The sequence below is a fragment of the Trematomus bernacchii genome, unplaced genomic scaffold (genome assembly GCF_902827165.1).
Source record: "Trematomus bernacchii unplaced genomic scaffold, fTreBer1.1, whole genome shotgun sequence".
Lineage (NCBI taxonomy): Eukaryota > Metazoa > Chordata > Actinopteri > Perciformes > Nototheniidae > Trematomus > Trematomus bernacchii.
In genome coordinates this window covers 17,063,499-17,088,689 of record NW_022988050.1, presented here as the reverse complement: position 1 = coordinate 17,088,689, position 25,191 = coordinate 17,063,499, and the positions used below count along the sequence as shown (strand labels likewise).

At 43.5% G+C, this 25,191-nt stretch overlaps 1 protein-coding gene across 1 annotated transcript in view; it reads right to left on the bottom strand.

Annotated features, from left to right (window-relative positions):
* adgra1a (adhesion G protein-coupled receptor A1a) overlaps positions 1-24,764 on the bottom strand; it is a 50,166-nt gene extending 25,402 nt beyond the window's left edge. Inside the window, exon 1 of the mRNA XM_034119787.1 lies at positions 24,695-24,764. Within this exon, the coding sequence (XP_033975678.1) occupies positions 24,695-24,697 (3 nt within the window). The 5' untranslated portion in view covers positions 24,698-24,764. The remainder of the gene's footprint in view (positions 1-24,694) is intronic.
* Between the last annotated feature and the right edge of the window lie 427 nt (positions 24,765-25,191).

The window sequence follows — 25,191 nt, the reverse complement described above, 5'->3', positions numbered from 1 at the left end:
TAGACTGGAAACTATTCTTTTACCGTTCGGTTTTAATTTCACAATAAAGTTAGTAGTAATAATTTGTTTTGATATTATTGTTTTTTATTAACTACTAGACCGCTGGGTCATGTTAAGACCATCTTTTCTGTGTTGCTGTGGGTTTTTTACATCGCTTTTGTGTTACAAATATCAAAACAATAACAGAATATATCCGTCGTAAACTAAACCAGAAACAGCAGTATATTTTATTTTGTTAACACTGTAAACTTGACAGCTTTTTAACCCGCATCTCCTACTGGTTAAAGCACGTTATTACACGTTTAGAGTAATTGCAATGCAGGTAGATTGTGTTGCTTTTTAATGACTGTTTAAAAAGGCCTTTTTCTTAATGTCTTTCATTTTTGTAAAGCACTTTTGAATGTGTTATATTTGATGAAAACATTTAAATATTAAGAGTATATACAAAATAGGAGGAAAGTAGAAAGTCAATGATAGAAATATAGAATAGAAAATATCAAGAAGATACTGTAAGTGATCTCTACAATAAAACAGTTTAGTGCCGGATGTACAAAGATATTAATAGGAGGATGTGCAAAACAGAAAAACTAATTAGGCTTTATTTAAACATTAAATAATACTTTAGGTTAAGGTCTTCTTTTAAATACATGTAAGAAAAAAGCTTTGGGGGTATCTATATTAAGCCTAACAAAGTACTTAACGTTTAATATATTGCATGGTTTGTTTTGGGACTTGACAATCAACTTTCCTGCAATGTTAACTATGTTGAAGCACTTATTTTAACCGATATTATACATATTTATTATACTCTTATAAGATGTATGTAAATAGAATATGAAATGTGCAGAATATGACAGTTTAATGGTGGAGGTACACACATATTGATAGATCTCTTGTTGAGGAACCTATGACCCAAGTTTGTCATCATTGCATAACTATACCGTAGTTGTGTATATGATATTTCAATAAACCTTTGAATCTTGAAATCTTGAAAGGAATGTGCAAAATAGCCATTATATACAGTTTTTGATGAACAATTAGAGAATAACGAGTAATGAATATGCTTTATAGGGATCTGCAGATACATTTTGTGTCTTCTCAAGCACCCACTACCAAATATCTCGCCTGATTGTTGGCACTTGACAATCACCTTCACTGAATTTTACTCAGGTGTAACTAAAGTCTGATTTAAGGGTTGTTTATATTTCACATCATTAATCCAAATCTGTAAAGTAACTAAAATAAATGTAGTAAAAATACCAGGTTAACCTTAAAGAAAGCCCTCAGGATTATAAAAGACCCCCATCATCCCAGCCACAAACTGTTCTGTCTGCTGCCGTCTGGCAGGCGGTACCGCAGCATCCGGACTAAAACCACCAGACTCAGGGACAGTTATATCTCTCACAGGCTCCGCCCTCTACTGGACTCTATGGGTACTACCTTATCCCGCGTGCATTCTCCCACTGAGACTTCTATAGACGTAGCCGGCCCAGGGCGGGCCTACCTGAATGCGCGCGCATCACACCGTATAAAAGGAGGCCTCGCCTCCTGACTATCATCCTTTTTCTCTTCAGCAGCGGAAGTGATTCCACGAGCTTTGAGACGATTGAGAAAAAGAGAGTAAAGTGTAGGACCTACCCGAAATGCCCGAATCTAATTACCCTTCTGCTTCACGTCCTTGGGGCCTGACCACGCGGTGGGTAATATGGGCCCGACGCTGACATGCCCAGACTGCCAGATGATCCCGCGGCTCACACGAGAACATCGTGGGCAGCACTTCCTGGCGAGGGCTACCCCGCAGGAGGAGTCGGTGGATCTGGAGCTCGACATCGTGGACGTAGGCGATTCGGGGAGCGAGGTGACGTCTCCCGGTTCTTCCGATGGGGGACGAGGAGGACGCCTCGCTGACCGGAGGTCCAACTCTCAGGTCTGCGCGGATCGATTTCCCGGCGGTGATGACTCTGGCGGCGGAGCGTGTAGGCTTACCGCTTCCCCCACCGCTGCCACCGAGGCCTGTAAACCTCCTGAGATTTACGGCCCGGTGCGTCCGGCGCAGCCGACCTTCGTTTCGCCCCAGCTGCCAGAGGTATGGCGGTGTGTGGAGGCGACATGGCAGCAGCCATTTAAAACGAAGGCCCCGATAGCCGCCATGGCGGGGTATCGTTAAGGTGGTGGATCGCTCGGACACGACATGTCCAGGTGTGCCCCCCCCCCTCGATGAGAGCCTGGCGGCCCATCTGCTTCCGTGGCTGATTGGGCGGAGGGTAAACGTCCTCTGCCCCCGCTGCCCCGGGACCGAGACACCTGGAATATCTGGATAAGTTGTTCAAGCTCGGTACGCAGATGGCGGCTGCGGCCGATAATCTTGGCGTGTTGGCGTCTTCCTGATCACCCCTCAGGCAGACGCCCCCGCCCTCCCGTCTCAGGACGAGAGCGATTATTCGGGCCACGCTGTTAGTCAGATGAGTAATCTGATTTATGGCGTGGCCACCGCAGCAGGGCGGGTGATTTCCCTGGCCACAGTGGCGTCTCGTCACGTGTGGCCAGGGCTCACGGCCCTATCTAAGAAGGACCGAGAAGATCTCCTTGGAGCCCCCGTGTCCACGGAGGGGCTCTTTGGGTCGGTCTCCTCGGTCACCCAGCGCTTCAGCCGCCTAGAGGACGAGAGAGTCCAGCTTAGCCGCATGCTATCGCTGGCTCCTCCTCAGGCCCCGCTACGTGCCCCCCTCGCGCATGCAGGGGAGGGAGCGTAGTGCGACAGTGAAGCGGAGAGAGAGGCGCCGGCACGGGGGTCCCGTAGCTGCGGCGCCCTCCACCTCTACGGCCCACCCCGTGGCACCGGCATACCGGCAATCACGGGGAAGGGCTGCCCGACCGAGGCAGGCTCCGCAACAGCAGAGCACCCGGGTGGGGAGCTCCATCTTCGTGGAGTTAACTGCCTATTTAATGCCCAGATCCCTGTCAAAACTTTTAAAATAAAGATGGTGTTGATCTGTATCCAAGTCTGAGTGTCCTTTGTTTCCACAATGCACTTGCACATGTTGATGACTGTACAAATTCCCCACTCGCCGCCCCAGCTATAGCTCCCGTTAGGGAGGAGGCTAGTGGGAGTGCGCAGATGAGAGTGATAAACCGCAGGCAGCACTGTTATAGTGCAAGGCAAGGCAAGGCAAGGCAAGTTTATTTATATAGCACCTTTCAACACAAGGCAAAGTGCTTTACAAAAATGGAAGACATTAAGAAAATGGCATTTAAAATCAGTCATTAAAAAGAAAAGATAATAAAATAAACATTAAAAGAAAAAATACATGGATAAAAGTTACCGTGCAGTTTAAGATGTGAATAGTGCGGTGCGGGTACAGGGACATTATGGCCGACGTTTTTCTGTTAGAAAACATTCTATGCCTGAAGCTAAGACTCCAAATAATGCTGTTTACTATAGTGATAGGGGCTGCATTATAGCAACGCCCGCACTTGTAAAGAGGCGCGTGGCGGTGCGTTCAGGGGCCTTAGTAAAACACACTACGCCTGTAAAAACTCCGGTTAATGCTGTTTTCCATAGTGCGGAAAATAGCATTATGATGGAGCGTGCGCTCATACGTGAGCGTGCGGCGGTGCGTTCAGGGTCCTCAATAGATAATCGTCCCTTTCTGCTTCGACCCCCCACGAGCAAATCTTCCCTTTACGGGGAGTTTTGCGGCGGAGCGGGTCATCAGAGAGTATCACAGCTTCATAGCTGCGGCCCCACAGCTGAGGGCTTGCCCATTAACACAATGTTATGGGGAATGGAAACTCAGCTGTGTACTGACAAGGTGGATGGACAGGACGCTGAAACGGGGCTATTCACTCCAGTTTTGCAGCATCCCACCTCCTTTTATGGGCATGCGAGAGGTAAATCTGTCTTCCCAGGAGGAGATAGGTTTCCTCTCAGCAGAGATTCAGGCTCTGGTGCAGAAACAGGCTGTGTCTGTTGTGCATCCTCAGCACAGAGAGAAGGGTCTTTATTCCATGTATTTCCTGGTTCTCAAGAAAACAGGGGAATTCAGACCTATTCTAGATCTCCGTGGCCTGAATCGTCATATTTCCAGCAGGAAATTCCGCATGTTAACTGTGAAACAGCGATTGGTTCACCACCATCGACCTGAAAGACGCGTACTTTCATGTGGAAATTGTTCCAGAGCACAGAAAGTATCTGCGTTTTGCCTTCCAGGGAATAGCCTACGAATACAACAGGCTGCCGTTCGGTTATTCCCTATCCCCACGCACATTCAGCAAATGTGTGGCCACAGCGCCTCAACCGCTGCGCGCACACGGCATGAGAGTTTTTTTTACATAGACGACCTCATAGTCATGGCTGGGTCCCGGGAACAGGCAATGTTTTGCACAGCACGATTGATCACACACCTAACCAAATTAGGTTTTGCGATCGATGGGAAAGAAAGAGCACCCCCATACCTCGCCAACAGGCTTTGTATTTGGGTGTGCTGCTCGATGCAGACGCGCTGCGTGCCACCCTGTCAGAGAGCTGCACAGGCTGCGACAGGGGGCAACAGTGACAGCTTTAACTGTCATGCAGACTCTGGGTCTCATGGCGGCTGCTCACATGGTGGTCCCGCCGGTTACTACATATGCGCCGCCTGCAGAGGTGGTTCCCCAGCCTGCGTTTGGAGGCACAAACGACGGCTGGTGACCATCCCTCCCCCCCTCAGTGGGGGCAACCTCCGGTTTTGGGGGTCTCCGGACCACCTCCGGAGGGGGTCTCCACTGGGACGGGTGACCTCCTACATCACAGTGTTCACGGACGCGTCCGGAACAGGATGGGGAGGGACCTGCCTGAAGAGGGCTATAGGTGGGCGCTGGGCTCTGACAGAGTTTCGACACAGCAACCTCCTAGAGCTACGGGCAGTAGTGTTAGTCCTCCGGCATTTCATGCCCCTAATTCAGGGGAGACATGTAATGGTCAGGTGCGACAACAGCACCACAGTGGCTTATATCAACAGGCAGGGCGGAGTCCGCTCCGCCTCCTTGTTGACCACAGCGGAGGAGCTGTGGTGATGGGCCTCAGAGGTGGTGTTATCTCTGAGAGCCCTCCATGTCCCGGGACTGGAGAACAGAGGGGCCGACCTCAGGTCGAGGGGCGGCCCCCTGCCAGGCGAGTGCTTCACCCGGAGGTGGTGAAGCAGATCTGGGCCCAGTTCGGGAGAGCAGAAGTGGACCTGTTCGCCAGCTGGCGCAACAGCCACTGTGCCCTGTGGTTCTCCATGGCCCTGAGCGACGACCCGCCCTTGGGGGTGGACGCGTTTGCACACGAGCCATGGCCAAGGAAGCTGCTATACGCCTTTCCACTTAGACCGAACCCCTCCTTTGTGCCTAAGGACCTAAGGAGTGCGTTCAGGTCGAGGGCTATTCAGTTAGGGGGTTTTAGTCTCCCCCCCATGGGGGGCCAGGGAGGCTAAACTGCACCTCCTCTGCCCGGTGCGTGCGCTAGCATGTTATGTGGAGCGCACGGCTGCCCTTAGACGCACCGAACAGCTGTTCGTGTGCTTCGGGGGCGGGGTGATCGGGAAAGCTCTGTCCAAGAAACGCCTGGCAGGCTGGCTCTGCGAGTGCATTGCACATGTCTACGGACAGGCAGGGAGAGCCTGCCCCACGGGGATTCGTGCGCACTCCACACGGGCTGTAGCTGTGTCAACAGCCTTATACAACAGTGTGGAGGATATATGCACAGCGACGTTTTGGTCGACGCCAGGCCCCTTTATAAGGTTTTATCTCTTGGACATGTCTGGCTCTTTCTCCTCGTCTGTACTTGCTGGGGCAACACAGGATTTGTAGGGGGGGGCGGGTTGTGAGTCAGTTGGCATCTGACCCCCTCCCCGGACGTGATGCGCCTTCGCCTTTCCTGGGCCCTCTGAGGGTCCCGGGATAGGCAAGGGGCGCGCTGGCCCGTTACGGGGCGGAGGGGCTGCCCCCACATTTTAGTCCTCTCACACTCTGCACGGGGTCAGTGCTTGAGTGTGAGGCATGGGCGCTGGCGCTCTCCCTGTTATCCTTACGGAGCGTCCACACAGCAGCGTTAAAAAAATCTTCTAACGCTTCTGCCCATTCACTTTGAATGGGGTGACGTCACTTTGAGGCATGGGCGCTGGCGCTCTCCCTGTTATCCTTAGGGATTCAGGAAGGCAGATGCGTAGTAAGCCCATACAGGGCCGAGGGGGCTCTCCCCATCCGTCTATGGGCGGGGGGGGGGGGACCCCCGGCACTGTTTTTTGAGCACACTTTTTGCGAGGTAAGCGCAGCAGGGTGTGCTCTGTCAGCCGCAGCCCAGATTTCTCCTCGGTCTCAACCGGGTTAAGGGAGAGTGTGGGGCAGCAGCTGCTGACCAGAAAAGCCGGTCAGGGGCAGTAGGGTGGAATGGTGTTGGACGACAGTGCGCGTATACATCAGGGCTCCACCCACTGTACCCATAGAGTCCAGTAGAGGGCGGAGCCTGTGAGAGACATAACGGGGGGTTACGTATTGTAACCCTAGTTATATAAGCACAGGCGGAGCCCTCTACTCAGGGCACTGTCTGTTCTATTCCGCTCGCTGAAGAGAGGTATAGGATGATAGTCAGGAGGCGAGGCCTCCTTTTATACGGTGTGATGCGCGCGCATTCAGGTAGGCCCGTTCGAGTCTTGATTTGGATAGTGTGCCGTCGATGGGTTTCATTCCATTTCAAAGTGCTGCGTGTAAACTTCGCGCACTGCCACTCCAACATCCAATCACAGAGCTTGAGAACTGTTTGTCAAACAGAGCACATGGTGTAGTCCTAAACGATAGCTGGGGATTCTGGGTAGTGTAGTGTCTTCTGCCATCCTAAACTCCGAAAACATATTTGTTTCTCCGAATCGAAGGGGAAAAATACAAAAGCATTGCACACAATTTAAACCAATCAATGTTGTGTAATTAACAAGGATAAACTGGTGTTTTTTAGTTGATGATTAGTGCAGATATCACTGTCAAATCAATCGACAGTAAGGGGAATACTTACTTCCAGGTGTACAATTCTCCGTTATCCAATGGGAATGGACGGTCACATTGCCTTTAAATGCCGCCGACACAAACGAATGCCGTGCTTCCCTGAGCGTCAAATCCCGCCGCAGATGGGAATACATTGCAATCAGTTGAAAGCTATTTGCGTCCCTTTATGAAGCTGAAGGAGCCTAGGAGCGTCCCAACTGCACGCCTCGGGACCCTGACCAAGCGTCGCTCCTGGACGTTTATGGAGTGAGAGTGTGTTGCTATTCCAGGGACATGCTGTGGTTAGAGACCTCATTTCAACTCCAGTTTTGCCAAAAATAAAGAGTGCAGTTACCTTTTTTTTTTTTTTTAATACTATTTAACTAATCTAGCAGCAGTTTGAGAATCAAGTGTCCCCATAGCTTGTGACTTTAATAACCTGTATATCTGTCCTCTAATCAGGGTTCCTGCAGGTTTCACCAACTCAAATTTAAGACTTTTTAAGACCTTTTTAAGACCACTTTGAATATAATTTAAGACCTATTTCACGGCAAGAAAGTATGAAGGAAAATTGCTATGAAAGAAGAAATACGTACATGAAATGTATTCATGTTCAACATAAGAACGATGACTGAACATAACAGCATAAAAGTACACAGAACTGTGTTAGACAAAAAGTGTGTGTGTGTGTGTGTGTGTGTGTGTGTGTGTGTGTGTGTGTGTGTGTGTCTCCAGGGCCGTCCCTATTTGCAAATATAATTCCTGTTTATTATTATTATCAACACAGTTACTTTTTTATACAGTTAGACCCTCCAGAAAAACGCGATTATGCGATCGCATAATTTACCGCATAATCAGCAAAATGGCGCATATTTTTAAAAGGGCGCATATTTATTAAAAGGTCGCATAATCCCCGCATTTTTCCACACAAAATTGAGGGAAAAAAAAGTTAACGTGAAGTAGTGATGTCATCAGCTCGCGCAGGTAAACAACACCGTAGAGTGAATGTGTGGAACTCACACGAGAGAGAAAACAACAAGATCAGCGCCATATAGATTATTATATACTATTATACTATTATTATTGTTATTATATACTATTATACTATTATACGGCTCTGACCAAGATGAACAAATCGAATCCATCTCATTTGCCTACGAACATTTCTGCTAAAGACCGGGCAAAGCAGTACGCCGATGTCTTGCACGAAAGTGGGGGGAAACTATTCTGCACCCCGTGCAACTGTGTGTTGGAGCATAAGAGAAAATCGACGGTGACGACCCACTTTGATTCATTCAAACATTCGAAAATGCTTTCTGCTGCTGCGGACAAGAAAGCCAAACAACTCGCGTTCACCGAGGCATCAACCTCCAAAACCCTTTCGAGGGCTACAAGAAACGAGGTGAGTAGCCTACAAGATTGAAGCTGGTCAGATAACGAACGAGTAAATGAAAACAGAATGAGGCGGAGAAGAGTGTGTGTGTGTGTGTGTGTGTGTGTGTGTGTGTGTGTGTGTGTGTGTGTGTGTGTGTGTGTGAGAGAGTGATTAAAATAGCCCATATATAAATACATAAATAACACTTTGTGATGTAGCTTGCTTCTAGTATGCTTGTTTATCATAGGAACTCTTTAAAAGGGCTCACTTTCATTCAGTAGTAGCCTAGTAACAGGGTGTGGGAGAAGAATCACCTTTTTTCCGCCTCCCGCATATTTCGCAACTTTTCGCATATTTAGCATATTTCCGCATATTTCGCAACTTCACCGCATAAAATCACATAAAAACCCTGCATGTTTAATCGCATAATCAAGGATTTTAGCCCGCATAATCAAGGATTTTAGCCCGCATAATCAAGGATTTTAGCCCGCATAATCAAGGATTTTAGCCCGCGTTTTTCTGGAGGGTCTATACAGTGAGGTAAATGGTAAATGTGCATGTATGTCGTTCAGTATGCGTTTACAGGTGAATACGTCTGCATTTCCTGCCAAATACTAGCCTCAAAAAGATTAAAATATAATTAATGCAAATAAACTACTTCTACTAATAATAATAATCATAATCAATTCAATAATATAAATACTATATTATTTTATTATAATATAGTTGTAATATAGTCAAGAAAAAACATGCTTATGACATGCTCAAAAACTGATATTTCTTAAATCTGTATTTAAATGTAGTTCCCTCCGTCAGCAATGTATCAACAACTACACACACATTTCTATCAGTATTTATCTGTGTTGTGGTTGACATGATGATGACTGTTAGGAGTTAAGGGGAGAGGCTGAGCATCACCATGAAATGTGCAAATTCACATAAAAATGAATAAAAGGGGAAAGAATGCTCCATGTTTTTTAGGCTGTAAACTTTAACTGTTATGTAAGTTGGCTTACATAACAGTAGACAGACAGTTTATCACTCTTCCTCCTGTACATTAGCAGATAAAAGGGAGGCATAAAATACTTGAATGAATGGTAAATAAAGAATGCTGGAAATAACTGCATCTCCATTAGCCTATATGTTATGCAGAGACGGCCTTCTTCATGTCGTGAATTGCAGCTGATGTTTTAATATGGCAATTGGCAAAAGTTTGACATTTGACTTATACAACATTCGCAAGCAGTACATTTGACTCATGCAATAACCCACCTTCGAGTGATGCTCTAGTTTCTTCATGTTTTTTGTTTTTTTTCATCTTGCTTGCGCCGGACTGAAACTGTCTTTTCGCTGACATCTCTTCACCTGCACTAGTGGCCGTATCAAAGCCGTGATTGGTCAGATGCCGATTCATTGCAATTGCGCGGAGAACTGCGCTGAGAACTGTGCTGAGAACTGCGCTGAGAACTGCGCTGAGAACTGCGCTGAGAACTGCGCACAAGCCGAGCTCATAAGCCGAGGCCCCCTGCGCGAGGCCCCCTGCGCAATGTGAGGCCCCATGCAGCCTGCATGATCGACCTGTAGGGAGGGACGGCCCTGTGTGTCTCTGTGTGTGTGTGCGTGTGTGTGTGTGTGTGTGTGTGTGTGTGTGTGTGTGTGTGTGTGTGTGTGTGTGTGTGTGTGTGTGTGTGTGTGTGTGTGTGTGTGTGTTTTGTATTAAAAGTTTAACGTTTACCCTAAATAGAGGAGAGTTCCGCTCACGCACGTCTTGTCACAAATATGAGGTTCATTAACGAATAATGAGATCATACTCTATAACAGCGCCCTGCCCAATCTGTGACTCAGACTGGCTTACCTGTGCGTCAATCAAGTGGCAAATGCCATAGTAAGGATGGATGATAGGCTAACTTCTTTTTTTTTCAATGCCATGCGATCTACCCACACTACCTTTGCGATCGACGTATTGGGCACCCCTGCTCTATAACAATTATTTGTGTTGCATTTGTGGATAAAACCCAAAGAACATTTAGGATATATATAAATACTGGTCAGATATCCACCAGATCTGGGAGACCGCTAGGGGCGTCTAATGGAGTAGACGGATCTAACAGGTGGTCCTGATACTTCATAATAAATCCATTAACATCCTGCTATTCTTTTTTCTATTTCGACCAAAACTTGACCCAGTTTAAGATTAAAGCTATCTGTGATCTACTATTGGGATATATGTGCAGCTATCATGCCTCCAAAGGTGAACAAGACGACTGCTAGCTTAACCAGTAGCACGGTTGAGGCTAAGGATCAACGCAACAACATGCTATAGGACATCCGCAGAATTGTAAGGGAAGTGATTCAAGATGAAGTTTCCTCGCTCAAGACTGACATTCAGCTTGCGATTGCACCAGTAAGAGCTGAATTGGATGAATGTAAGACTCAACTTGCTGATCATGAGGAAGGTTTAAACACCCTGGCCGCCCGGATTGACTCTCTGGAAGCCCGCAGTACTCAGCTAGCTAAAGACAACGCAAAATTACAATTGAAAACAGACGACCTGGAGAATAGAGGGAGACGTTGCAATCTACGTATTGTTGGAATACCAGAAGATGTTGAACAAGGCAACCATACTACTTTCATTTCTAACATGCTTCACGAATTGTTTACCGGACCGGGCGGACTGGAGAAAGCACCGGTACTTGAACGTGCTCACTGTGTACCCGCTTCCCGACCTAAAGACGGAGAGCGCCCACGCTCCTTCCTATGTAAAGTTCATATTTTTCAAGTGAAAGAGGAAATACTGAAACTCTCACGTCAGAAAGGCAAGCTAGTGCTCGGTGGCACACAGATTTTCATATTCCCTGACTACAGCGCAGATTTGGACAAGCGCAGAGCAAGGCAGACGTCAGATATGGGCTCCTTTACCCGGCACGACTGCAGATCGACTCAATCCGCGATGGAATACTACTCTACGAAGATAAAGCCTACCGCCGAAAATATGTGAACATTTGTGCTGTTTGTGCCAGGCGGGTCGTCTGTTAAATCAAGGAGTTGTTTACCACGGACCGGAAATCGGGATCGGAATGCTCAGGGTTGATGAGACCGTAGGTAATGGAAACGCTCTCTGCAGGGACGTTGTTTGAGCCGGGATAACTGACTGTTTGTGCTATCTTCCTATAGTCATTTATCTCGAGAATTATGCTGCTTATATCTTGAAAATGCCTCATGTAAGGGTCTTTCTTTCTTTCTTTTTTCGTGATCATATTCCTTATAACGTTTAAACAGACTTTTCATTCACGGGAACTTTTGAGACTCTTTCCCTGAGATCTCCTCCTGCAGGTTTGGTCTGTCTTGTTCACCGGTTGCTTCAGTTCGAGTTTAACTTCAGTAACTACTAAATGAATGTATCTGTTCATGTTTAAAGCATCTTATCTCACTTCTCATAGTAACAGGTTCACAAGATCATACAGATAGCATATAAGCAAAACTTATTTTTGAGAGGGTTTAGCTTTGAGCAAAATACCTGTTACAATTATTTTACACATGTCTTTTGGGTCTTGTTTTATGTGATTATTGTTTTTAGCTTAGAATAAGTACACTAGAGGAGTTCACTGCTGGATAAGCAAATTCTGTTAACTAAGGACCGAAAGTGGTTAGATATTTAGGTAATGGCGGTTAGAGTAAAGCTTGTTAAGCTTTGGGAAATACACTGTTTGTGTAGGGGAAATGGGAAAATGGGGAGAACAATGTGTGATAAATGTTTTCTTTTTTGTGTGTGTTATAGTCTTTTTTCTTTTGTTTTTTTTCTTATGGTTTCTGTTATGAATGCTCCAGAGTACGGCAATATTTTAGCACCTTAATCTATGACCAGCTTGCACTTCAGCTCTCCATTCTTTCAGTAAGAAATCTTCAATGACGACTCCATCTGCCCGTCCTGGGGTGTATGGCTGCCAGGTCAACCATTCAAAACTTAAAACTCAGTGGGTGGGTGAGGTGTATCACTCCAAATTCAATGGTAAAGCTAGAGGCACTGCTATACTTATTCACAAATCCGTACCCTTTGTTGTATCTCAGATCACTGAAGACCGCAATGGTCAATATGTTATGGTATCTGGCTCACTGGATAACACACCCTTAAAGGTGGGGTAGGTACGTTTGAGAAACCGGCTCGAGATACACTTTTTGTTATATTCCATGGAATGCTCTTAACATCCCGATAGCAATGAATATCTTAAGTGCTTTGACAAAAAATCCATCAAAAAATGTCATCTGTGGAAGCCGTGGTACTGTAAAAAGTACGACCAATCATTTTAGCCGGCCCGGCTAAAATAACTGGATGGCCTACCTGCCTGTCAGCCTTCCATCTGTGCACAAACTTATCTCGTGCCCTCATTGGTCATGTGCGCGTTCGTGTGTGTTGGAGGAGGGGCTCTGTAAGGAAGTGGCAGATTTTCTCCGGTTGTGTATTTTCAAATTCTAGCGATCTCGAGCCGGTTTCTCAAACTTACCTACCCTACCTTTAACTCTTATTAATGTTTACGCACCAAACTGTGATGATTATATGTTTTTTAATTAGCTATTCTTAAATGTGCCTGTTGCTGAGGGTCACCAATTGATAGTGGGGGGAGACATGAATTGTGTTCTAAACCCAAAGTTAGACCGCTCTTCAGCACGACCCGTGCAGTTAACAAAATGTGCATTGGGTCTGCAGTCACATTTAGAAACTCTGGGAGCCGTAGATGCGTGGCGCTTCCTCTTCCCGGCAGCTAGGCAGTACTCTTTGTTTTCCCCTGTACACCAATCGTACTCACGCATTGATTACTTTTTTATTGACAAACGCCTTCTTCCGATGGTAAAAAATTGCTCATATGATGCTATAATAATATCAGATCATTGTCCTTTGATCATGGAGCTATACTTTGAGAATCAACCAACGACTTCTCGATCTTGGAGATGTAATACTTACTTACTATCTGATGAAACCTTCATAAAATGCATATCTTCAGAAATTGATATATTTTTTGAGATTAATATTGATAAAGACATGAAATGGAGTTCTATCTGGGAAAGTCTTAAAGCATATATCCGTGGGAAAATAATCTCTTATAGCTCCTTCAAAAACAAACAAACAAGGATGCGCTTGCTGGAGTTGACCAATATGATTTTAAATTTGGATCAGCAACATTCTGCTTCTCCATCTCCAATCTGACAGAGATTATGTTTACAGACAGAATTTAATCGTCTTTCTACTAGACAGACTGAACAGATGATTTTAAAATCAAAGGGATTGGTTTATGAGCAGGGCGAAAGAGCATCCAAAATTCTTGCTCACCAATTGCAGCGCTCAGAGAGCTCACGACTAATAGCTCAAATCAGAAATGAATCTGGCCATCTGACCCATGATTCTGGTGAAATCAACAAAACATTTAAGTAGACTTTACGAATCTGAATCCTGTAGGAACGAAAAACTGCTGGATACATTTTTTGAAGGCATTTCTTTTCCCACTTTAGGCGATGATGCTAGGAAGCAGCTCGATGAACAAATTACTGCATCTGAAATTGAAGAAGCTATAAAAACAATGCAAGCGGGCAAATCTCCTGGGCCAGATGGCTTCCCGGTTGAATTTTATAGAACCTTTAGCAAAAATCTTACTCCTGTTTTAAAAGAAATGTATGATGAATCCTTAAGATCCAGTTCCTTACCTCTAACCTTAAATGAAGCTACAATATCCTTACTCTTAAAACCAAATAAAGACCCATTAGAACCTTCGTCATACCGCCCAATCTCTTTATTGAATGTTGATTATCAAATATTATCCAAATGCCTTGCTAGACGCCTGGAAAAACAGTTGCCAACAATAATATCGCAGGATCAAACCGGGTTTATTAAAGGGAGGCACGTTTTTTTTAATATACGCAGACTGTTTCAAATCTTATACACTCCCTCCTCACCTCAACCTGAGATAGTCTTATCCCTTGATGCCGAAAAAGCCTTTGACCGGGTAGAATGGGATTATTTATGTTATACCCTTGCTAAATTTGGATTAGGTGAACACTATATATCATGGATAAAACTATTATATTCATCTCCGATGGCACAAGTACAAACCAACAAAGAGAAATCTAATTATTTCCCACTTCACCGCGGTACAAGACAGGGCTGCCCCCTGTCTCCCCTCCTATTTGCAGTAGCGATTGAGCCCTTGGCAGTTAAACTCCGTTCTGAGGCACATTTTAAAGGAGTGTTTAGAGCTGGAGAGGAACATAAACTTTCCTTATATGCAGATGATCTCCTGCTCTACATTTCTGATCCCCTGGGATCGCTATATGTCTTCAGTATACTCAACAGCTTCGGAAAAATGTCCGGCTATAAATTAAACCTTCAGAAAAGTGAGTTGCTTCCTATAAATAAAATAGCTAAAACTCTACCTTTTCAAAATTTCAGTCTGGGACAAACATCTGAGTATATTACTTATTTAGGGGTAACAATTCCACAATTACATAATAAACTCTTTGACCTCAATTTGACTAACCTTTTAGAAACAGTTAAGAAGGATTTAAAGAGGTGGAATACACTACCCCTCTCCCTGGCTGGCCGAATCAATGCCGTTACGATGAATGTTTTGCAGAAATGTCTTTATTTGCTTCAATGTGTGCCAGTATTGACAAGAAGAAAATTCTTTGTAGCCCTTGACAAATCTATCTCAACATTTATTTGGAACAATAAACCTTCAAGAATTCGTAAGGCTTTTTTGCAAAGGCCAAAACAATCAGGAGGAATGGCTTTACCTAACTTTGAGTATTACTACTGGGCAGCTAATATTCGTAGCATGTTATTTTGGAAAATGCCGTTAGACAACCAACAACCATCCTGGTTGCTGCTGAAGCCTCATTCTGTAAACAATCTTCACTACCTGCTCTCTTGACATGCCCCACAACTGTGGATCTCTCTGCATATAAAAATAACCCAACACTTGGATCTGGGTACAGTTTAGGAGAAATGTTGGACTTGTATTAATGCCCCTTTCAGCACCTATTGATCAAAATCATTATTTTCCCCCATCACTGCAGGACCTTGCTTTTAAAATTTGGAAGACAAAAGGTATTAAATCTTTTGGAGATGTATATATTGATGGTACTTTTGCCTCATTCACCCAGCTGAAACAGAAATATAACCTTACTAAAAACCAATTTTTTAGATATTTGCAGGTTAGAAACTTTGCTCGAACTAATCTAGTTAATTTCCCTTATCCACCAGATATAACAATATTAGACCATATTTTGGATGTTAACCCACTCGGGAGGGGTGTGGTTGCTCAAATATATAAGAACATTTCTCAACTTGACTGCCCCTCCTTATCTATAATTAAAGGCCTATGGGAAGAGGACTTACAATTACAATTGGATGAGGACGCATGGGATTCAATTCTAAACAAAGTTCACTCCTCCTCTATCTGCGCACGGCATGGACTCCTACAGTTTAAAATTCTTCATCGTCTACATACTAAAGCGAAATTAGCCAAGTTTTATTCTAATGTGAGCCCCATGTGTGCTAGGTGCAAGAATCAAGTAGGGAATCTTATTCACACTTTTTGGACTTGTCCCCGGCTTTGCAAGTACTGGGAAGATGTTTTTAAAACTCTCTCAGAAGTGTTTGACATTCCTCTCAATCAGTCTCCGCTGACAGCATTGTTTGGAGTTGTTGCTAAAGGGCTCAACTTCCAAAATTACCATTTCTAAAGCAATATTGTACGTTTTGTATATATTTTGTCTTTTTGTTTGTCGTTTGCTTTGTATGTTTTTATTTATTTAATTGTTGTGTCAATTGTGAGAACGTGCACACTTATCTCATTTACTCAGTTTTTTTCTTTTTTTTCCCTTTCATGCTGGGGTAAGGGTGGGGGATATATTTGATCTGCTTTTTGGCAGTCTGGTTTAAATGTGCACTGTTGCATCTACAGTATGTATTTGACTGCTCAATGACATTCTGTATGATTTTTCTTTGTAATGAAAACTTTCAAAAATAAAGTGTTAAAAAAAAAGATATCCACCAGATCTTTTAGTGATTTTTGTCTCTCTTGGAGAAATTAAATTGCAACATCAAATACAAAAGTTAATCTGAAACAAACTCAAATACCATAATGAAATCAATCCACAAATTATGATTGTTATTATAACTTAAATGTTATACCTGGAAACACAAATACACAACCCAAAATAATACATTTAATATGCTCGTCTCTTGTCCTGGGTGACAGATTACGTCACTTCTGCCGCCTAAAACCCAGGAGGGGATCTAGCCGCTGCTGCACTAGCTAACGCTACATTAGCAAAGCAAACGCTATTTTTTTTTTGCAAAAGGTGCAGCGGGCTTCAAACACGTTCCCCTCAACTGGTTTCAACCAAGCACTAAATTCGATGTTTTCCAACCAAATATGGTTGAACTTACACTTCCCCATAATTGTTTGTAAATAGATTCAAAGATACCATAGTTTCTGACTGCCGCTAGCTTGGTTGCTAGGTTACTAGCTGGGTGTTCTCCGATAAGGGGCCGGGGGAAACAAAGTTAGTGATTACTGGTTCCATGTTGATTTAATTCAATACAAATTGTTGGGGGGAACTGAAAGGCTATTACCGTACTGGTTACTTTGCAGCCCGGACATTTCCCCCAAAACACATTTAGACGCGATCGCAATACAGAACTACCTTTCAAATCCGATCATTTTTAAGACCTTCTAAATCATATTGAAGACCTTTCTTATTTTTTTTTGGTCATATTTAAGACCTTTTTAAGGGAGAATTTGAAAATACACAACCGGAAAAAATCTGCCACTTCCTTACAGAGCCCCTCCTCCAATACACACGAACGCGCACATGACCAATGAGGGCACGAGATAAGTTTGTGCACAGATGGAAGGCTGACAGACCAACACACTCTCACTCCATAAACGTCTAGGAGCGACGCTTGGTCAGGGTCCCGAGGCGTGCAGTTGGGACGCTCCTAGGCTACTTCAGCTTCATAAACAGACGCAAATAGCTTTCAACTGATTGCAATGTATTCCCATCTGTGGCGGGATTTGAAGCATGGCATTCGTTTGTGTCGGAGGCTGTTAAAGGCAATGTGACCGTCCATTCCCATTGGATAACGGAGAATTGTACACCCGGAAGTAAGTATTCCCCTTACTGTCGATTGATTTGAGAGTGATATCTCCACTACTCATCAACTCAAAAACACCAGATTATCCTTGTTAATTAAATGACATTGATAGGTTTTAGTGTGTGTACAATGCTTTTGTCACGTTTTCCCCTTCAATTCTGAGAAACAAGTCGTTTTCTATGAGTTTTGGATGGCCGAAGACATTACATTACCCACAATCCTCTGTAGCAACCATAGACTGTATATTGCAACAGGCAACAGCTTCGGTTCATGTTAATTTACAAACTCTTCAACTACAACCGTAGTTATATTTAAAAACATGTTAGAAGGCTTCACGAAATACTTTAATGTAAATTCAAATCTAAATGTGAAGGAATGTGTGTATATTAACTGTGGGTTTTTCTCTGGAAGTTTTTCCTTGTACGATGTGAGGGTCAAAGGACAGATGATGCCGTTTTTCTCATACTGATATTCCGCTATGCACGCTGGGATTTGGTGTTTATGCGATGTGAAATCCGAAAACATTTAAAAAAAAATTAATAATGCATTATTCCGAGTGTGCTTGCTCTTCTCTTTGAAAGTCATCACATAACGGCATTGTAATACACGTTTCGGCTGCATTAAATATGACATATCTGCCGTAGTTAACTCTATTTATAGAGCCCTGATGACAAGACTTCTAGACAAACAGGAACTGCCGCCAAAACTGAAAACTTGACGTGGATCTTAAATATATAAGCAATTAAACAACATCTTACATTTCTTTTCACACAATACGTCTCCTTGCAGTATCAACACTAATTTGGCTGACTTTTATATTTGATCCAATTGGTAGATAGGCTGTATTTACGCCATAACGGTGCACAGCTGATAGAAAGGGACACCTACTTGTTAAAGCACGTTATTGCATTTTATAATTTTATTATTAGATATTAATAGGATCCCTATAAAGTATATTCTTTACTCGTCGTTATTCTCTACTAATAGTTAATTAAAGACTGTATATAATGACTATTTTGCACATCCCATTCAAGATTTCAAGATTTTCTAAGGTTTATTGACATTAAAGACTGTATATAATGACTATTTTGCACATCCCTTTCAAGATTTCAAGATTTTCTAAGGTTTATTGACATATCATATTATACACAACTACGGTGTAGTTATGCAATGAATGAAAAACTTGGGCAGGGCTCGAGTTTAAGGACGTCCCGTCGTCCCGGGGCCGAAAAAAATAGGGTCGGGGAGGATAAAAAATAATCTTGGGACGAATTTGGGACGAGAGTTAAAATAAAAATACCCTGATAACTCTACTACAGTACGAACGGCGATGAAAATGAAACTGACTGCACGTTTTGTGTAGCACACAGTTATTAAACCTCCTTGTCAACATAAACACACACGCACAAAACATTTAGCAAACCGCGAAATACACACACACACACACACACACACACACACACACACACACAGCTGTGCCCCGCAAACTCCTGGCCCGCAAATTATTGGGTCTAGCTATGTACTGAGTGTGTGTATTTCGCGTTGAGTGATGTACAATGACAATGGCATCCCGTGGAGGAATTCTGCAATTGTTTACGTTACATCACGAAAACGCACAGCAGAACCTAACCCTGGAGCGCCGGCCTCTTTATTTACTAACTCCTCTTCATCCCCTATGGGTAATAAGGCTGAGATGAGAACTCTCCATCGTATTTAGTCCTTAGCAATATGCTGCGTCTCTCCCCATGTAGGGATGGGTACCGAGCCCCGGTATTAAACGGGCCCCGGGCCGGAATTATTAAAGACAGTGGTAGCGTTAAGCTCCGACGTTATCTGACTTTTTATCGGTAGTGGAGACATTTAAAACATATATGTCATGTATTATTGCTACATGAACATTATATCGCAGTTTTAGTTTCGCCAACTCCGTTTCTAATATGCAATAAGTCTACAAAATGCGTCTATGATGTATTTTCGATCTTATTTTCGATCTTTCCAATCCAGACGAGAGAGCTCTCTCCCCCGTCTGTGTGCGAGGGGGCGGGGCAGTTTGTAAAGGTCTCCTGACTGTGTTACAGACTGTCATCCTGGTTAGTGGTTACTCTGGGTTCTGTCTTCTGTCTTCAGGACAGAGTGTTGGATGTTTTTGATAATTGGATAGAACTTGATTGGATTCAATATTAGAGTAACTTTCTCGCTTGTGTGTTTTTTTTAAATATATTTGGCCTTTGTTTATGTGTTTGACTGATTTACTCAATTAAAAAGGTTGATGAATTATCATCTAATGATTTGTATGATGTTTTATTTATGTTAAAGGTCACTTTGAATGATTTTAACTAATGATAATGTAGAAAAACTAATATTTTAAATTCGGGACGGTCCACATTAATTTCGGGACGGCTTAGATTGTATTTCGGGACGGTTCCGGGAGGATGGTGAAAGAAGTTAGCCGAGAGCCCTGAACTTGGGTCGCAGGTTCCTCAACAGTGCATTACAAGACATCTATCAATATGTGTGTACCTCCACCATTACATTGTCATATTCTGCACATGTCTTATACTATCTACATACATCTTATAAGAGTATAATACATATGTATAATATCAGTTAACCTGTTAAGCCCTGAGCCTGTTTTTCAGGTCTCAGGCTCGAAAATGACATTCCCAGAACAAATGACCATATCTTCCCTTCTAAAAGGGTTAAATTAATAATCTTTTTTCTCAAAGTAATGATAAACCTGTGAGTTGGATGTAGAAAAGTCAGAATCAATATAGATGTTTTTTATTTTAAAGAAAATTCAGATTGAACATAGTAAAAACCGTAAATTATAGTGTCCGTCCAAATATAATTTTTTACTTATAGTGAAAACCACCCTTGGATGATGGTAAGGTAGACTAAAAGCTTTAGGAATCCAAAGTACAACATATAATAAGTACCCTGTATCAAGATTGATGCAAAACAAGTGACATTTGACCTTTTTAGAGAGATTTAGCAAAAGGAAACCACTTCTGGGGTCATTTGGGTGGATTTTCCATATCTCTGGCTTCCCTTGCTCGATTTTGATGGTTGACACCTCTTTCTGACCGTTAGAGCCAATAGAATCGAAGGGGGAGTCCCCCACACACACACGTTGTGAAGAGAAAAGGTGGGGGCTTCGCGCATGTAATTTTGCATCAGAGTGGACCTATCTATAGCTTTGACATCTGGAAACGGAAAAGCAGTTTTAATGCTTATGGATTATCAGAAATCATTTCAAAGGGACACAGACACATTAGATTAACCTATGGATTAACTTCAGCAGCGTTTTTATCGTTTTAATGCCATTGAAGACCACTTTGGAGAGACTACAGAGCCAAGGTAAAAATGTTAGCATGTTTAGCTACCTAGCGTCACCTGTTTTGATGTCCGTTTTTGCTTATAACGTCGCAAATAGGTATAATTCAGTGGTAATGTCGGTGTCAATCGATTCTGTGTCACCTCGATGTGAAATTATGTGTTGGATGTGGTGAAAAGATAAATAATAAGGTTTTGTGAGTGATTTTCGGTGCAGTAAGGTGTTAGCATTTTTCGCTCGTTGCTAATTCAGAGGCTCAGTGTTAGCATTGTGGGTTTTCTTTTGAAAAATAAATAAAAATGATCAGTTAGATGAGTTTCTTCTCGTTACATGGATATAAAACATTCATAGTTTTATTAAATGAACATGCCCTCAGACACTGTTTCCTGCAAGACGTTGCGGCAGTGCCCCGGTACCGGGGTCTCTCGGGCTTAACAGGTTAAACATAACATTTCAGGGGAAAATACTGACTTGACGTAAGTAACTATCTGGGGAAGTTGTGAGGTGATGTTGTTTTATCTTTTTCACCTGCAATGCATGCAAATTAGCGCATTTTAATTAAGCCTAGTTAACGCCTAATTTGCATATCAATGTGGCGATTGTGATGACGTTATTAGATACACATTTTACTGTATTCACTTTAAGTGTCTCCCCTTAAGTACAGTAGGCCTACATTAGCCTGTATGCCCATGATAAATTGTCTTAGCTAAACCTTGAGCTAACTTATCCATTAGCTAGTAGACATACCATAGTTAACTATATTTGTTATTGTCTTTTAGCTAATTAGCTGTAAACTCGAGGCACTGGCAGTTTAGTAATTTGTTCATCTCCACTCACCTTCAAACAAGCCAAGAAAAGCTGGCAAATCTACACTAAAAACACACTTCTTCTCTCTGGCCTTCTAGTTAGAGCGGAGCACGACTCCTGACTCTTCCCTGTGTTTTTTATATATCTGTTGTAATTTATTGTCTTTTATTGTGATTGTAGTAATGTGTTTTTATTACATGTACAGCACTTTGGCTCGACCAAAAATCGCTTTTAAATGTGCTTTATAAATAAAACTTGATTTGATTTGATTTGAAGAAAAGCCGGCATAACATGGCACAGTAAAGTGGGAAGTGCTTACACCTGTCTGTCTGAAGTGACTGCCGATGTCCGCACCGCTGTGCGCGAGACGTGGAGGGAGGGAGGGAGGGTAGAGAGAGCATCGGAGCTTCACAGTCCAATCTCCCGACCTGATATTTTAATTTTGTATTCAATCAATATATTTGTGAAAAGGGAAACTGTGCGCAAACAGCAGTAGATATATATTCTAGGGCTGTCAGTCGATTAAAATATTTAATCGCGATTAATCGCATGATTGTCCATAGTTAATCGCGATTAATCGCAAATTAATCGCACATTTTTTTATCTGTCCTAAATGTACCTTAGAGGGATATTTTTCAAGTTTTTAATACTCTTATCAACATATGAGTGGACAAATATGCTTTATATGTTTGTTTATTATCATTTGAACAATGACAAATATTCTCATGAATATTAAACACAACAACCTCTGAACATTACAAATATTCGCCTCAATTCAACCTGGAACCTCACTCATACAATAATACAATACAAAGTGTGTGTGTGTGTGTGTGTGTGTGTGTGTGTGTGTGTGTGTGTGTGTGTGTGTGTGTGTGTGTGTGTGTGTGTGTGTGTTAGTGTGTGTGTGTGTGTGTGTGTGTGTGTGTGTGTGTGTGTGTGTGTGTGTGTGTGTGTGTGTGTGTGTGTGTGTGTGTGTGTGAGAATGTGGAGACACTGTGATGGATCGTTGGAGCTATGTGCAGCTCGGGGCATATATGCTCGAACGGGAGCTGCCTGGACGCTGCAATCATGTTGCGCGCACTATCCGTGCTGGGTGTGCTGACTTTTCGTACAATGTCTGGCTACCTGCATAAAGTCAAGTGCTCGGCGCAGTTGTCGGCGAAATGTCGCTCCTCTGTTTTCATTGAAACAGCTCCTTATATCCGTTAGCGCAGCTAGCTAGCACCAGATGCTAACAACAACAACAACACGTAAGGTGTGCCTCGCTCGCGAGTCGCGCCACACATACACACACCCTCCCGGTCCTCCCGATGGCCAGTCCGGGCCTGCCGGTGAGCGTGGAAGTGTGGTCTGCCACAAGCGGGCGGCAGGAGCGAGGCTAAGCATCAGCTTGTAGATGGTATTTTAAACTCGATGCGCTCTGAAACTACGGGGCGGCCGAGGACAAAAAATACACATGCGTTAATCGCGTTAAAATAATTAGTGGCGTTATTTATTTTTTTGCGTTAACGCGTTATTAACGCGTTAACTTGACAGCCCTAATATATTCATTTATAAAAATTTAAAAAGGGGGAAAAAAAGGGCACTTTCTCTGGAGGAAGAAAAAGGTCAGGGGCTCAAGCCCACTTTGATGTCTATGTGTGCACGTGCCTGTCCAGGAGCCAGAACCTCCAGCTGTGCCTGCCACCAGGTCAAGATACACCGTGGCTCAAGGGCCTTCACCAGAGCCATCACCACCAAGGACCAGAGGACCAGCATCAAGATACACCTCGGCACAAAGGCCTCCACCACAGCCACCAGCATCAACTCAGCCAGCAAGGAGGTCTCTTAGAACACACGTACCCCCCACACAGCCACCACCATCAACCCGGCCAGCAAGGAGGTCTCGGAGCACACGCACCTCCCACACAGCCACCAGCATCAACCCGGGACAATCAAACGTACCTCCCTCCAACACAGCCACCAGCAGCCCTGCACCATCACCCCCACCTGCACAGCAGCCAGCCCCACTGTCTTGGAAGACGGACAAAGACCCTGCCACTGCTCCCCCTGTCTTTACATTTATAATGAGTAGTTGGTAGAAAAAGTTCTGATATTGTAAATAGTAAGATTTTCCAGTTTCTTATATTTTTATAAATAGTTGGTTGAAAAAAACATATTTATAATAAATTGTTGGTTGAAAAAGAGTTCTAATGCTGGATTTTTATTTGTACACATCACACAACCTTGGTATGTAATATGAAGTCATTCAGTCCTGATGTATCTCAGTCCCTGCTGTGGGGAAAGTAGATTGATAAACAACTATTTTACTCAAAATTCGAATTTAAACATTTTCATTTTAGACATGAATTACAAATGTATATACAGTGTTAGTCATATATTACACTACTTTTGTGAACCTAAGACTTTGGTAAACCAAATCTAAAACACCAGAAAAATGGATGACATGAGTAAGTCTGTGTTTTCACAAGAGTTTTGAAGATTTCCAAAAAATCGGATGTCAAATGTTCAGCTTTAGAGCTAAGTATCTCATCACACAGTGCTTTAAGGTGAGTGACTGTATACATAGAACAGAGACTGTCCTGAACATTCTGATATGTAACACACGGGGTGCCATGTATAACAAGTACATTTAAAAGGTGATTTAAGGAGACATCTAAAAAAGACTCAAGAGGGTTATTGCACCGTTTTTGTATTACTATAATGAACAGCAATACGTTAGGTGCATTCTTTATCACCAGGATACAGTTAGTTTGTGTTAGTTTATTTGTTCAATACAGCCTATATCGAGCACATACATTCGTATGCATTGATGTTGAAGTACTTAGGCTACGCCACTTCCGGGTCCCGGGGGGCTAAAGCTGGCAGCGAAGTAGCCCCAGAGATAACTCTTTCTTCATATTTTTTGTGTGTTCAGTCAAGCGGGTCAAAGTTACAAAGCACTTCACATTTTATTAATCGGCCTAGTAAAATACCCGAGTACTTCTTCCACCTCTGCAAACAATATGAAGTAGTAAAAGCGTCTTACCATTGCTCTAATGGAGTTACACTTGATGTGAAGCTCTGGTCCTTCTGGAGGTCCCCGCTGCCCCCCTACCCTCCATATGGAGGCTGAGGATTCTTTAATAAAGTTGGTGTTTTTGCTCCAACACTCCCGGTGCAGCAGAGGATGCAGTCCCGGAGCTGCAGGCGGAGGATGGGGGTCACAGGCCGGTGCTCTGCCTCCAGCTCGGCTCCGGCAGCAGGGAGCCTTCTCCCGGTCCCGGCTCCATCTGATCGGGGAGGATCATCTGCCGCTGCGCTATCAGCTACACTCCCGTTTGACAGGGGTGGTGGGCGGGGGGTAAGCGACAGATCATGTCATACATAGAGACTGTTCCGAAATGATGATGTTATTTTAAGGTGACGACATGTGGGAGAGGACAGTGTCATGGATGGTCACGGTTCATCCGGTATGCCTAACGCTTATCTCCGAGTATGGAGCCTACTGTGCAATGTGCACTATGCTTGTGTCAAGAGAGTGGA